This window comes from Panulirus ornatus, chromosome 50, assembly GCF_036320965.1.
Source record: "Panulirus ornatus isolate Po-2019 chromosome 50, ASM3632096v1, whole genome shotgun sequence".
Classification (NCBI taxonomy): Eukaryota; Metazoa; Arthropoda; class Malacostraca; order Decapoda; family Palinuridae; genus Panulirus; species Panulirus ornatus.
The window spans coordinates 7,793,919-7,809,977 of NC_092273.1; the positions used below are offsets into that span (position 1 = coordinate 7,793,919).

Below are 16,059 nucleotides of genomic sequence, written 5' to 3' on the forward strand. Positions count from 1 at the left end.
CTTGTTCAATTCACTATGACTTCCCTGTCTGCTGTGTTATGGCAACCAGTATTGACTTCCTTATCATCTAACGTACTCCGATCAGCTATATTGTTATTTAACTTCTGTGTTATCCTGATGTCATTTTTGAATAATTACTATGGTTTGTCTTCTCTTTTCCATGGTGATCATACCAACTGTTGTATATTGTTATTGTTAACTATGGTTTGTCTTCTCTTTTCCATGGTGATCATACCAACTGTTGTATATTGTTATTTAACTTCTGTGTTATCCTGATGTCATTTTTGAATAATTACTATGGTTTGTCTTCTCTTTTCCATGGTGATCATACCAACTGTTGTATGATCATGTTGTATGATTCATGTTATCCCGATTGATCAGGCTATCCTAATGCATTATCTTTATCAACTTTTGTAGTACCGGATCTTCGTTGCACTCAACTATAATGTACCTGTATATATTTCTGTACTGCAGTGTCTCACTTGTTACAGTTATTATGTTTAAATTATCCCGATCTATTCAATCTCCGCCACCAACTGTTTACCATCATCACTCATACTTATCTGCCATGCTTATCTACCAACACTGTGATAGGCCCGTCCTAACAGGAGTTGAAGGGTACCACCACCTCGCACAACTAATGAAAATATTCTGCCATCCCAGTACATCAAGCAAATGTGCTACGCTACACTAGTGTAAGAGTATCATTACCTACGGTACACCACCTTACCACAACGACCGAGGTCCACACAGTACACCAGGTGTCCCCCAAACATACCGGAACTTGATCGTGATGTCTTGCCTCGACGATTTGCACTTCTCTATGGTCCCCTGGATGAATTGCTCGTACCTTTTCAGCTCCTTCGCGCTTGCAGTCATTTTGCTTTATTTCCGAGTCCAATCACGTGAAATAGGTTCCCCTGACGGTGTCCGGGTATGACCACTTTGCAACATTCACGACTCTCCTGGGTACGATAGGGTGCTCGAGTCCGGTGTGTCATCGCCATACACACTCGTACTTTGCCTGTATACTAATTCCTATGATATTTTTTCCCCCAACGATCATTCAGTGGCTGAGTTCAATGAAAGAACTGTACACATTTCCTCACAGGTATTTGGTACCGAAATCACGTTGAATATCATAGAGCAAATGCGAACGCTGTGTGCGCTGAGTGTTCAACATTTTAAAAAGTAACATTCACTAAAAAGCACTGATAGACTAAGGGTAAGGTGCCACAGCAGGAGCGAGAGGCACCTAAGACCGTCTCGACAAATCCAGGTAAAGATGAAGACTAACCAGACTCTGTAAAGCCGCCTCTGCTCGCATTGACTACCAGATGTTTTCGCTCACCATCTCGTGATTGTACGATTTGTGAATAGCATCACTGAATCTTTAACTGATTCTACTGCCCCTCAATCAATTCTAGATGCTTCGGTATTCTAGCATACTCCTGTCACCTTTAAATAACTAATGCTAACCAAATCAATGGAACATGAAGGTGATTGTGATAAGCGAAAAAATTCGTTCTATCTCGCAATTACTAACCTTAATTTTTTTGCGAAAACACAGTATCACTGTTCCTAAAATACATGTAAAAATATCGTACAGTTAACGATTTACAAACAAGGGACATAGCCCAAAATCCTCCCTTACATTAGAACTGTGACCAATGAACAGTAATGAAAACTAGCAATACGACATGGATGGCGGCGAGTTGCCAAATAGGGTATAGCGTGTGGGCGAAGCACTGCTCGGGGTCTTCCTCTCTGCCCATAACATGCAACCTGTCATCAAATACACCAATATCAACATTGAATAAAATCATGTCAATAAAAGAACCACATAATTCTCATGGTTTAGACGAAGACAAGTCACACGACAACTTTTTCATCAAGTGATGAGGATATAGTTTGTGTCCTGGTGACCATTGCCACCCTACCTTGGCCACGATGACGATACGTGTTGAATCCTAAACACCATAATGCAATAACTTGACCCGTAGCTGTTTTTTTTTTTTTTTTCACAAGATCTTGACCCCGCTACGACCTTCATTTCTCTACTGCTACACCGCATTTACTATCAATCAATAGGTAACAACCAACCTCTGAATTAAGTGGGCGCGATTCCTAATATGTCCTACTGACCACACCTACCACAGGCTCATTTCTGGAGATATTTAAAATATTCCGTGACGATGTCGCTAACGCGTTCCATTAGTAGAAAAAAAAAAATCACGCAGATGTTATCCCCGGCAATATGTAACATGAATTTCTATGAAGCAGCAACCTTAAATTAATCCTAGTCAGTGAGTCTTCACATGACATGGTTAACTTGTCGAGGATTATAAGCCTCGTTCCTGAATGTTCGTCCCGAAATCTACCGACCTGTCGGCTCAACACCGTCCGGAGGGGCTTTTACAAAATATGGTGAGAGATTAGAAGTATCTGGGCTCCAAAAATTACATAATACTTGGGTAGATCTCGGTGCTATAGCCACTACAAACGGCACCAAAGAAAGTTTAAAATTTCTCCGCACTTGATCCTACCGAAAGCAATGTAGTGAAAAAGTAGCAATAAAAGTCCAATAGAAAATCAATGGGACCCAAAACGTAAAGAAAAAGCCCGTTTTAGCCGAAAATCTAACAGTTTGATAAGTATTTCATCCCAGACCAGACGGGTGAGAAGAATCATAACTACAGACACAGTGATACTGGCAGAGGGACTGGAATAACTAAGGAGAAAAAAGTCAATTCGCCTCTTTTGTCCTTTTTCAGAGTAGATAACACTAGCAAAAAAGATATCGTGGCCTCGCTACCTACCTCTGAGTTGGCATAACATTTTACGATGTCTAGCAATATACGATTAATAAGGATGACACTTTCCCGGCCTTTAACCTTGGGCGAGATGGGGCTTTCCACTGTGTTACCGACAAAACTATGACTAAGCTAATACATTTGTTGCATAATTTATATATAAACTACGAAATACATTTGTTGCATAATTTGTACATCTGTTCCTACTGCATTTGTTGCTGCATAATTAACATATCTGTTCCGACATTCTAATATCTTCATAACATGCGAAGTACACATAAACATCCCCTACATATTTATAACACATGACATCACAAGAGTTCTTTTCACATCCACCAGATCAAGATCTTTAACGAGATTTGTATTCTGGTACACGCTCTCCTTACTCGACCTTTGATGGGGACACAAACGCAAACATCACCAACAGGCAACGAACGCTGACATCATAGGATTCCCGAATTCCACCAACCCTTCTAGGGACGAAACTCGCCCTTAGAATGGATTCCAAATACTAACCAAATGGAGCCGCATCTAATCGAAACCTCAATAACTTTGGTTCGTGCGTTGCCAGTCACCTTGCAGAACTTCACTGATTATTTGGCAACGTAGCATGCATGGAGGCAGGCAAATCCTCAGTCGATCAAAGCGATGGGTAAGATGAAATCATTTGTAAACATTTACCAGTTGCATCATTAAGAATGTAAAATAATGTCACAAAGGAGCATGACGCAAATTTCATTTCGCAAAGACCAACGGCAAATTTTCCATCAGTAATTTATCATGTAAAAACGTCCTTTTGGAAAACTTAACACGGATGTGGTGAAGAAGACTGTGTGACACACACAGACTATATTAAGGGGGCTATGAGAGGTTTGCCATGTGTGGCGAAGACACGTGCCCTTCTACCTCAGTGAGTCACTACCATCAGGCGAGGGACGTTAATCCGTGCCGCCACCACGCCAGCACACGCCCTCCCCTCGTAGCACCACACGCCTTCACCTCGTTCCACCAAGTCACTGATAAGCCTGTACAGTGCACCACCACACGCCCTACCCCAGATGATGCCCCCCACTACACCCCAACGTCACCACACACATTCAGCTTATACCTATACAGGCGCAACTTGTCACTCCACGCTACCACACGCACTTGCCTTGTACCTCTACCATGCACCCGCCTTGTATCTCTACGCCACCACACCCTCACATTGTCTGCCTCTACACCACACACACTTGCCTTCTACCTCAACACGCCCTCACCTTGGTGTCTCCACACCACTAAATGCACTCACTTTACACGCACAGTTGTACCTCCACGCCCAAACAGTGTTCCTGCAAGCCACCACACGCCCTTACTTTGTATGTACCTCCATGCGCCCTTATACCGGTACCTCTACGCCATTACAAACCCTTGCTTTGTGCCTCCACCCAACTATATGCCTTAACCTTAGTACCTCTATTCTACGCCTTATACCTCTACGCCCTCACCTTGTGGTCCCACGCCACTACAGCTGTTCCTCAGCAATTTACCTTCTACTCGTATTCTTACTTATATTGTTGAAATGGAAAAATGTTTGTCTTCAAAGAATTGAAAAAAAAAGTGAAAAGCAAAAAGCAGGAAAAATTAGCAGAACTGAGAAGGATGATGGAAACATGGTCAGCAATTATGGAACTAGGCGGAGGGCAGAGAAAATATCATGAGGTTACAAGGCCACTCACTAAGTTGAGAGATCAAGATAAAAATCAAATAAAAAAGGGGATAGAAGGAGTTAAATGGCAAATAAAACAGCAGTTAAAAACTGAAAACAGGAAAAGATCGAAGAAGTAAATTGTGAAACATTATAGAGATGGTCTAATAAAGACTGTACGACACATTTTTGAAAGCGATAAAAATACCTTATTTTGCCTAAGACTAACAGGGCAATTTAATAACATGAAGCGAAATCTTAGCACAAATATTCAGCAAATACTTTTTCTCCCACAAAGATTAATTATAATTCACTGAAAATTCAAGAAGAGAGTGGGAGCTGAATAGGCATGTCATCAAAACTGAAGTCTATGGACCACTACCCTAAGTTTCACACAACCTCTACAATCATACAGTCCTAATTTCCCGTAAAAGATTTACCACAGACCTTTCAAAAAAGAATACGGACTATAATCCTAAACAAATCCTATCCGTTTTACATAACACTTCACCATATAAGAAACATAATATATGGTTTTATGACCCATATATTACTGATATGTATAACCCATGTTCACAATTTAAAAGCCATGGCCTTATGGCCAATGTTTCGAAATAAAACGATTTCTTTATATATATATATATATATATATATATATATATATATATATATATATATATATGGGCTTTGGGTTGGGGGACTGGGGGGTTTGCATGAGTGGATATAGGGTAGGGATGCAGTAACCTAATACTTTCAACCATTTTAAAGTCCTGTAATTAGTTTTCGTAAATTTCACTGTTCCTGGTCTTCATTTCAGCTTACATTTACTTCACGACCTTATATCACCACTATATTGGGCAAAACTATGATCATGTATACAATTAGACAAAGATATCATCTCACCAAAGAAAGTGAAAAAAAATTGTCACCTACATACGGTCACTTCAACTATCAAATTATTCTTAAATCACATTATCATGCTACCAATCACGGTTTCTCTAGACAAGCTGATAAATACTATTGCATGTGATTAACTGAATTATAAAGATCATTCTCAACTCCATCCATACCACACTAAGTCTCTCATGAATAAACACCTTCGGGCAAATGACATGCTAAAAAAGTTTGACCATAGTCCCATGTTATTCCTGTAGAAATATGGTGGGGTGTAGGCTCTTCCTACACCCCAAGTGATTTGCAAAAACACCGTAGTTGCTGTACTATATATATATATATATATATATATATATATATATATATATATATATATATATATATATATATATATATATATATATATCTCAACTTACCAATGTGATATAGAACGGAGCTAATAGAATGAGTAAATAATCCTATAATAATGACTAAGACCATTGTGAAGATGGTTCTGAAGATCAAGGCAAATGTGATGTTGGACAAAGTGAAACGCTTGTACAAATCAACCAAAACCTATGAATATTTCACCAAACTTCCCATACCAGCCGAGATTTAACGTATTTTCATTGTCATTTGAAAAATACGATCGTTATTGTTTCTCTTTTTTACACATTTTACTAGCTATATGCATTCATATTTTCCCTTTTGTTCACTCTATTTACGTCATATTTTCTCCATTGTGTGTAATGCTCTCTGTTCCAGTGAACACAACCACTTCTCATGAGTAATTCTATTCATGTGGCAGAACATAACATGTTCCTATTTTGGTTTATTTCGACTTTAACACAAAATTAAGGTATCTTTTGGCAGCAATGGAAAGTCAGGTAAGGTTTTCATAGATTCTAATAATTTCCACAAGTGTGTTCTTACTTTTACTTTCACCCCAACACTTCTCCTGATAGCCCTCCCCACTACAGGTCTTCTCCATTACCGTAGGATTACTTGGTATAGATACTTTACCACTGCACTTTTAAACCACTTATGTATTGCAAGTAATCCACTGACAATGTTTCTTCCACGTCCATTCGTTAATAATGCTGTCCCTAATGTAAACATTTACCAACACTACTCAGTCATCTTGCGAGGTCATGTGTAACATCTAATTCATTTTAGCTACATTATAATGACTATAACAAACTGCATTTTACTCCTTACCTTTGGGAGCTCATATCACTGGATCACCCTACTTCATACCCAGTTATCCTTCGTAATAAGAGATCCTGGACACCACAATAAACATCCTATTCTGCCTCGACACAACCACAACAAATCCGTTACAAGTCAGGGATTTTGACCATGCCCAACCTGCCCCTTCCTTGGGTCATGCCCAGCCTGACACTGACAGCTGAAGTGGCTGACAGTTGCCACTTAGTACAAATGCATCTACGCACAATTACTCTCAAAATTCATAAACACTGTGAGATCAAGTCGGCTCAAAATGTAAGAGTGAGATAATTTGCTTTTAATGAACTGTTTATCGAGAAGGCCTATGATGATTAAGGCATTGTTGTGGGTTAACTTGTACCGAAGCAATGACAGCAGAAGGTTGGGCTGCGGTGATTGCAACTGGAGCCGTCCGGCCGGTGTACAATTTGACGTCTTACGTGTCCCAGAAAGTGAACTATGACCTACTGTTGATAATGAAACTTTTTTTTTCGGAATCCATTAATTTTCTGGAAATTCATTTAATAGTAACTTATGCACAGCTCCACTGCCATTTTCATCGTATTCTTAAGTTCGAGACAGTATCGAATCTTAGAAACAAAACTTCCTCTTATTTCTCGACCATTAATCATGGAGTTTTGAGGATATTATGTAGTAATAAACAATTTTTCTTAACGACGGTTTTTGGTTATGAAACAAAATATCCCACATCCTTGATAAGAAAGGCGAAACCGATCGACCTGTCAGGCCTTGGATCTCAAACATTATTCTTTTCCGTGATAAGTTTCTGGAGCACACACTCTCAACTCTTCCATATCCATAGTTAATATTCAAAACCATCCGTTTATTTCAGTTAGGGTTTGTATGGCCCTATTCTTTGGAGGAATTTTAGCTCGTTGAATATTTCAGTTCATTAAATGTTCATTTTCATCTGTATTCTAAATCGGTTCTTCACCCGACATATCAAATTCAAATTTGCAGTGTGTTCGATCTTGAGGAATGCAAAAAGATAAATTCCTAGTGTTTAACTATCCTGTTTGAAACTAACGGATCGCAAAGCGGAATGAAACCATTCTGAACCCACTTGCCTTAGGTGAAGCTGGTGATACGAGGCATAATTTCAATTCTCTACAATTCATCATTTTCGTATTTTGATGACACACGCATATAGATGCAAAAAATTCGATGATATGTTGTCAGCAGTGTACAAAAATGTTTAAAAGTAGCAGACATTCCTTTGATACAATAGTATCTTCATTTACCAGTCATTTCTCATTATTTTTATAAAATCCAGAAACGTCTGTAAATAAGGATCCTGAAGCTTCAAGGCAGCATTACTTCAGGGAATGGGGAAACAAATGATAGACTCCTTCCGAGTGGGAGGTTCCTCGATGACAATACTGTTTCGTCAAGAGACGATGATGCTACTCGCCCAAGGCGGCTCTTCACTCACCGTGTAAACCTAGAGGCTTAGGTGTAAACCACGGGTAGATAGAATTCGATAAGACTTTACCTGTCATCCCGTTAAGATATCATGATTAATCATAGAGCACAGTCTCAAAAGCAACAAGTAAATTTTGAAAATCTATATCCTAAACTACGTATCCATACCAGACCCAAAATTCTCCAGATAGCTCATTTCTAAATAATTAGGACGAAGTATCAACAGTTCCAACTAGTCTGAAAAAAATACGGCCAAATACTGAAATTCCAAGGAAGTCTTTTGATCCCAGCGAGCTCATCTCTAGAAGCGAGAAAAAATATGTGCATCGCGAGATGACTACGAAAATTAAACGTACATTTTAGTTATAAGGTCACTGTCTAAGAGAACAAAATAAACATTATGTTTTGTAAAGCTGTTTACTTATTGTGTGATTGTCCTAGTGGGTTTAACATATGAAAAGAGATGAATATACAGGGTGTGGAATGATTTGTCTCTGATAATAATAGATTGCATTTAGACATGCTTGAGAGGGACACGGAAGGGAGATTGATCAATTATAAAGCTATGGTGAGTCGGAGGAAAACGAACACCGCAGGAAGTGAGTCGCGGGTCAAAAATGTTTCGAGATCCCACATGTAAGGTTATCCCAGAACTCGCTTTCCCAGAACTCGCTAGGCTACCTCTACACTTGTCCACCCTCCAGAAAGTAAATAATTTCATTAAGTTTTCCAAACCCCAATACCAAACACTTTTTTTTTCTTCTTCTTTCATAAACTCTGGGCATTGTTCAAACGCAAAAAGTAGCAGCTCTTCCCCCACGCAGCTCTAGCCTAGGATAAGCAAAATCAATTCAAATTTTTCCAAAACCGCCGACCGGCAGCCGCGCGGAGTGACTCGGCGGACGCCCAGACCCCGTCTCCACAGCATCCTAGCGGACGACAATTTTAACTCCACCCATGAAATATCGTTTGTTATTACTCTCGAGGTAAAGAAAAAGACATTTACGATAACATAGGTAACATCACCATGATAAACGTACACCAGCGGAAGTTTTGCGTGTACATAGGCTACCTGGAAACACCCATAAAAGGAAGTAGATCAAGATGTACCTCAGGGTTGCTGCGTGACACAGGACCTCACTCGGCCGAAGCGACACTGTGTGGAAGACCTGGTTTAACTGCATCCATCATCTTCAGTAATTCGCGATGAACATTATAATGTGCTTGCAAGCGACACTTTGCCGTAGACACCCCTGCCAACGCTTCCAAAATCTGTACCAAACTACTTCGAGTAAGTTTAATTATGATAATTTATCAGTTAACCTCGATACACTGCAATCACTTGGCCGGATACTGGTAAGACCTTGTGTGTGTGTGTGTGGCCCGGGTCATGGCTGACCCGCCTCTCTCACTCTATCTCTCCCTAAACACAGCTGACACGTCATCCATCTGCTGGTCATCTCCCAGCTGACCTGGTCTAAACCAGTCAGCGTTAAAACGACCATAACTTTATACAAATTAACTCCTCCGGTACGACCCTTGGGTATGAGGGCGTGGCCTTTGACCCGAAGTAAGTAGACGCAAGGCGATCATATCCATAGGTCGTACCACTAAGCTCACCGTATAATAAGACAGTGTGTCCAGCTTCAGCTGTTTCACAAGTTATCTTCAATAACGTAAGCGATGTCTGTCTCGATACCCTTTATCGAGACTTTGGTGATCACGAAGCTTCTTCAGTCTCTTCATCAGGTGTAATTTCTCATGGGATATTTTCTTGAGTTGCTTCTCGAGTCTTTTGACGACGGTGAGGCGGAGCTGCAGCAGACAGAGGTAATAGAAGGTGGCCAACAGCAGTACGATGCCCACGCTGACCGTCACCTCCAGGTTGTCTAGCGCGAACAAAATCCTCCTATGTGGGCAAGGTCTCCGTCAGTAGCGTACTGGGAAAACTATAGTATAATAACGTGAGTGGGGGCAAGTCCTGGAGTGTTGTGGAAATTTGAAAGAGTCAGTGAAGAATAGACCAAAGGGAACGATATCAAAGGTTCTACCTTCACTTAGGAACATTTTTAAGTATATCAAGATAACACGAAACGTATCATTCATTACCTTCGTTACTCCAACCTCCTGTTCTTTGACTCACCTGAGCCAGGTCGCAGAGCCGTGCAGGTTACAGATGTAGTGAGTCAGGGCGTCCCACGCCACAGTCAGTCCTCTGAAGGGTCCGCAGCCCAACGACGGACGGACGAACGCGAAAACCACGACGGTTGTGGCGGCAGCTCCGACCCACGACACAGCCAGCACCACCATGAACATGGCGGAGGATTGCGACACCTGGAACACGTGTCTGGAGGGCTTGGTGACGAGTAGCGCTACCAGCATTTCCAGCCACAGCATGAAGTACAGCGAAGCCAGTACCAGCACCGGCACTAACGGGGACACAGGCACACTCAGCCACAGTATCGTCTGTAACGAGAGAATGTCCAGCACCCTGCTAGGCACGTCGAACTCTAACAAAGTCTTATTACAGATGAACTTCGAGAGCAGCCTTTGGGTGAGGAGCAACGCAGTGGTCACAACTCGCACGATGAAGTCCCACACGACCTGAGAATAGAGGTTTTGCGCCAGTGTGGTCTCCCAGCACGGAATGTCAGGCCGACAGTCGTCCGAACTGTCAGAACCGACAAGGCTGAGATTAGACGCCACCAGCACTCCCAGGGAGACGAGCCGGACACATGCGCTACGAAGGATGAAGAGGAGCATCGTGACGCGGCTGCTGTACTGTTCCAGCGACCCAAGCGAGGAGAGCACAGACGGCAGCACCAACCCCAGCAGCCACACCACCAGCGTATCCAGGTACCTTACTATGGATATCAAGGTTTCTCTCTGCCATATCTCTTGTAGCGGTAGGTCGTATACCAACTCTTCTATATTCTCGCGGTAATTAGTGACCAAAATGATGACGAAGCAACCCAGCGACACCGCCAACAGTATCAAACAGTTGACGGCCACGCGTGTGGCGTACAGCTCCACCAGCTGCGTGCGAGTTCGCTCTGACTTCGATCTCTGGAAGTCATGTTCGTCTAGAGCAGCGCGGATTGCAGTCGCAAGCATACGCCGCTTGGAAGTGACGGAGCGCTTGTGCCTTAAGGAGAAGTCCCAGCTTGTGAATACGATCTTGGAGAAAGTGAGTCCTCCCCAGACGGAGGAGTTGTAGCGGAGCCACTGGCCGGTCCGCGACACCACCATGACAAGCGATGCCAGGAACACGGCTACCACGGCCAGCAACTGTACCGCCGCCGTCGGGAAGGTGTCGTGCAGCATCATGACGGGGTAGTGGCCCAGGAAGAGGAGAGAGTGCTCGAAGCGCCCTTCGCCCAGCAGCAGCTCCAAAACCCACCACGTTTTATTCCAGCTTTGGATACTGTCGCTCACCAGTGTTTCCAAGTAGATGGAGCTGCAATTCACTACCTGTGGACGGAAGTTACAGTAATGAGAGCAGATGGCGTGGTAATGGCGCTGTGTGCGTAGGAAGGTCATGGTCCATCTGTACGTGAAAACATCTGTATTCTAATTTGCATACATACATGTATGCATGTTACTTATTTCCCCTCTCGTTAAAATACATCCTCAGCCGTACCTTGACGTTATTGTTGGTGGTCGTGACGTGCGGGCAACGGTCGCTCTCGGATGGGTCGTGCTGGGTGATCCAGCCGTGGACGGAAGCCAGGGGCTGCCCCAAGACCTTGGTCTGGTAGAGGGCGGGCGCGACCAGCCAAGAGCACAACACGAGACTCAACAAAAGGTTCAGGTGAATTAGGTCCTTCATTAAGTTGAAGACAGCCACACCGCTGGCCCCATACCGCCCGCTAATGTGGCTTAAAAAGTAACCCGGCATCTGTGGAGAGAGAGAGAGAGAGAGAGAGAGAGAGAGAGAGAGAGAGAGAGAGAGAGAGAGAGAGAGAGAGAGAGAGAGAGAGAGAGAGACTTATTAGAGGGAAGAAGAGATTTAGGAGATTCTGACCACTCATCGTCATGCCAGTTTTACACACAAAAAATTTTCAGTCACTAAAAAAATATTTACACCTGTTACTGGTTATCCCTCGTCCCCAACTTACCCCGTCCGGTTGACCAGATGGGTAGAAGTTGAGGGAAGTTTTCATGGCTTTTTTGCCACCGGGGTTGTTAGGTTACATTCCGTAACAGTTTGATTAATTCTACCCCTAAGACGGGGAGGGCCTCGAGAAACAGGAAAGTAGAAGAGTCTAATTTATGGAAAGATTGTAAACTCATGTAATGAAGCAACCTGGTAACGTCCAGTGTTATAATAGTCCAGCCAGCCGCTGTAAACGGGCCTTAAGACAGCGAGGGAGGGCTCACCTGCAGGTTGTCCACCACCCTCCTGCACGCCCGCCCACTGTCGCGCACCAACCTCACCACTGGTGGCCGCGCCTCCCACGCACGTCCCGCCCCAACCTGTGGACAGAATCATAATCACTGTTGACCTGGCTCACGCTCTAGCTCTTCTGACGAAGAGGTCTTCCTGGTATAGGTAGTTACTGCCGTGTGTTGTGTCCATATACCAAAAGTGTACCAAGTGTATGTGTGTAGCCTTTGCTTGCCTCGCCTTAGGTGGCTCACCACTTGTAAATGTCCCAGTGGCTTACGTTTCTTATATCTGCCTTAGGTAGCTCACCTTAAACACCTGCTTGAGGTGCATCATCTGACAGCGCCGGCGGTTTAGGGGCGCCTGCAACCTCCTGACACGGCGCAGCTCCTCCGCAGCGTCCTTGACACTCAGCTCTGGGGTCAGCTGCCACGGCGCTTCCAAGGGGTACGCTTAGCAGAGAAAACGCTCGAAAAAATGAAATAAATATTCTGAGTATACAATTTTCAGTACACTAAGTATTCTATAGTTATCATGAGAGACGGAAGCTTATCAACAAATGAGACGGCTGGTCAGGTTCCCTGCCGTAAACACCTCACCTGGAGCAGGAGGGAAGTAAGTGAGGTTTGGGGCGGGTGGCGGCGCGGGATCGTGTGGCCGGAATGTGCCATGGGGCACCACTGTCTCATCTGGAGTTTTGAAGACGTGCCTTCCTTGTTTGTCCGGCCGCAACACCGTCAACAGACGCGCCTTCTGCTGAAGAGGGCAGGGTGAGCTAGTCACTAGTGAGAGATATTCACTTTCACATAAACGACGATTTCTGTTCCCATAACTGTTCTATACTCATTGTTATTCCTAACCCTCATTACGAGTTCACTGGCTTCATGCACAAGACGCCTTAGGGCTGCCAGTCTACCGCTGAGGACATGTTTAAGTATTCTGCCCATGGTGGTGTACAGGTCATGGAGCGGACATTACCTCAGCCTTGATACGTTGTGTTGTCCTCGATGGTCGTGCTGGTTTTCTCGCGGGGAGGCGACAGAAAGATGGTCCATGTGTGGAGTGTTTATCACTTCTGGCCAGCCACTGTGAGTGTGAAAGGTAGTGATCATCCTGCAGGTACCTGCTGGGGTTTAGAACCACGGAAGGTCGCCCGCTTCTACAGCGAGGTAGGCCACATCCTGCTCCGGCAGGTGTGTGTTGGGAGTTACTGGAGCTGGAGAGGTCAGGACCCGGGTGGCTGCCTAGTCCACAAAGCTGGAGGTCGTGAACATAGCTCGGGTCGTCGTAACACTGACCTCGCCTGTTTCTGGCAAGGGTCAGGGATGAATCATCTATATGATCTAGTAATTTCTCCCTCACCAGCCCTTTAGTTCCTATGCTCTACAAGTTGCACAGTCTTTAATGTATAACCACCACTTTAGCCTAATTTGTTCTTGGGAATCATTTCTGTTGTTAGGAGCTTGAACTACACAAAACGAATCTTTGGCTAAACCCTGATATTTGCCAAATCTATTAACATAGTTTCTGATGTTAAATACAACAGACTCCTATCATCATACTTGATCACAATATAAAACTGAAGAAAAGGTACCTTTTGCATCTTATGACGGGAAGCATTTGAGCATAATACATATAAATACATTTGGCAAGTCGTATAGATCTTCAGTATAGATAATGATAATAATATAAACACGGACGAGTACAGTATACATAATTACCAAGGGTCGTGGGTCTGGAATGAGACGGTAATGAAGAAGAGCGCTGTCGTCTGCTTGGCTCTGGGGACTGTCGAGGTGAACCAGAAGATAGGTGCAGGGGGTAACGTTCAACAGAATGTGAACGGTCAGTCAGCAGGCGCCTCACCCTCGGTATCCTGTACCGCTGGCCCTCAGGCGCCGCCGCTCGCACGCTCAGCCACCGTGTCAAGGTGCCCATTAAGCAGCACCAGCTATTGTCGTTGTGTGAAATTCCGATGCGCCAGCGTCCGGATTGCTACCAGTCGCTGGTGTATACCAACGATGCTGGCTACAGTCGCTAATTTATGTACCAGCGATGATGGCTACCACAGTTGGCGTAGCTGTTTCAGAAATTACTTTTCCAGTGTCAGGCAGACGCAAATATATTCTTATATAGCCAAATTACACCTAGCTTAAGTATAGGTGTATCCAACCTTAATATTATTATTTTTTTGGGGGGTGGGGGTGGGGGAGAGGGAGAGATGGTTATAAAGAAAAATATGACAAACAGTCATTATACAAATACACATTAAATATAAATGTATTTTATCATGGCAAGTTTTCCAGTATACATTCATAATTACAGCTGTGCAACTCGGGTTTTACCGTAACATTAACCAAAGGTTAAAAAAGTGATTGGGAACCATGCAGAAATCTTTTATAATACAATGTTTTATTTATATACAGCTTTTGATGTTTGGTCGTGCTGATTCATGATACCCAGCAAATCCTGGGAGAATTGTTCACTCATGTCTTGTCCTGACACCTCTCTCCGAAGCCTATCCGCTCCCGACACTTACCATTTTCACCTCAAACCCTAACTCCAAAGAATTATAATTCCTATGCATCCTCTCATATATATATATATATATATATATATATATATATATATATATATATATATATATATATATATATATATATATTCATAAATTTCAGTTAATTCAACACTGACTTCTATAACCTGCGGTTGTCACTGAGATATATTACATGATTTCTCTCGTACCATCGTCAGTACAATCTCATCAAAGACTTCTCATTCCAAAGGTATACATCATTTCCCTACCCACTGAAAGTCACATATATATAGTGTATCCTTCCTCTCCAAATAACTAAGAATTGTACGCCTTTCCAGTAAGTAGACGTTATGTATAATTTCCCAGCGACTTTTCTCCTTACATCCTTATGTTTTATTATACTTGCCGTCCAGTCATCTCTTCCCGCTATCTTGACTGCCAAAGAGGTCTGATTCTTTTTCTTCTTCCATTATCAACAAAAGACAGGGTGACTTGAGTTCTGTCTCCCGGTTATAACAAAAGGTTGAAAGTTTCTCATTTTCCTTCCCGTGATTCGTACTTTAGCGTTCAGTGTGACAATTTCTATTTTTCCTCGCACTGTCGACACAAAGGAAGATTAAATATCTTGTAGCTTTTACAATACTTTTGACCACCGTTTTCCACCTCAGACAAATAGTGGGGGAGTGAATCTCGTCTCTCCCTGTGGTTGGTCCAGCTATTACTTATATGGTTGTATATCATACAAAACAAATCTTCCCGGCAAATTGTGGTAATGTGAAGACGCAAATACACATTTACTTAAACTATCATAACTAAACGAGACTACGTCGTACATTTTATGATTCGCAATAAATTCTTACTCAAGATAATTCATTACATTACTATTGTAATCCATTAATATATTACCCATAATAAAATAGCGGGGCTTACCAAGATATATATATATATATATATATATATATATATAGGGTTGTTCAATTTACATCGTTAGTATTTAGCTTCGCAGTGCGGTGAATTCAGTCCCACTGTGGTGCTAGAAGTCTTAGTATCGTGGACTCCGTCTAAGGCTCTATTCCTCCGTACATTGATTTGA

The 16,059-nt window shown here is 42.8% G+C and overlaps 2 protein-coding genes across 2 annotated transcripts in view; both read right to left on the reverse strand.

Annotated features, from left to right (window-relative positions):
• The window catches only part of LOC139764715 (uncharacterized), a 98,961-nt gene extending 95,697 nt beyond the window's left edge, over nucleotides 1-3,264 (reverse strand). The window contains exon 1 of the mRNA XM_071691602.1: nucleotides 779-3,264. Within this exon, the coding sequence (XP_071547703.1) occupies nucleotides 779-879 (101 nt within the window). The 5' untranslated portion in view covers nucleotides 880-3,264. The remainder of the gene's footprint in view (nucleotides 1-778) is intronic.
• A 6,254-nt stretch (nucleotides 3,265-9,518) lies between these two features.
• LOC139764716 (voltage-gated chloride channel TMC4-like) lies at nucleotides 9,519-15,017 on the reverse strand. Its single transcript, XM_071691603.1, has 7 exons — nucleotides 14,970-15,017; nucleotides 13,030-13,186; nucleotides 12,740-12,882; nucleotides 12,424-12,519; nucleotides 11,684-11,941; nucleotides 10,187-11,514; nucleotides 9,519-9,952 (listed from the first exon to the last, which is right to left on the reverse strand). Exons 1-7 carry the CDS (start codon nucleotides 15,015-15,017, stop codon nucleotides 9,712-9,714), a joined length of 2,271 nt encoding a protein of 756 aa, XP_071547704.1. The 3' UTR covers nucleotides 9,519-9,711.
• Between the last annotated feature and the right edge of the window lie 1,042 nt (nucleotides 15,018-16,059).

Coding starts and splice junctions, on each gene's coding strand:
- LOC139764716 (XM_071691603.1), bottom strand. CDS start 15,017: ATGCATAGGAATTATAATTCTTTGGAGTTAGGGTTTGAGGTGAAAATG. Junction 11,515..11,683: donor CCACCAACAATAACGTCAAG/GTACGGCTGAGG, acceptor TTCCGTCCACAG/GTAGTGAATTGCAGCTCCAT. Junction 9,953..10,186: donor GGCTCTGCGACCTGGCTCAG/GTGAGTCAAAGA, acceptor TTGCCCACATAG/GAGGATTTTGTTCGCGCTAG.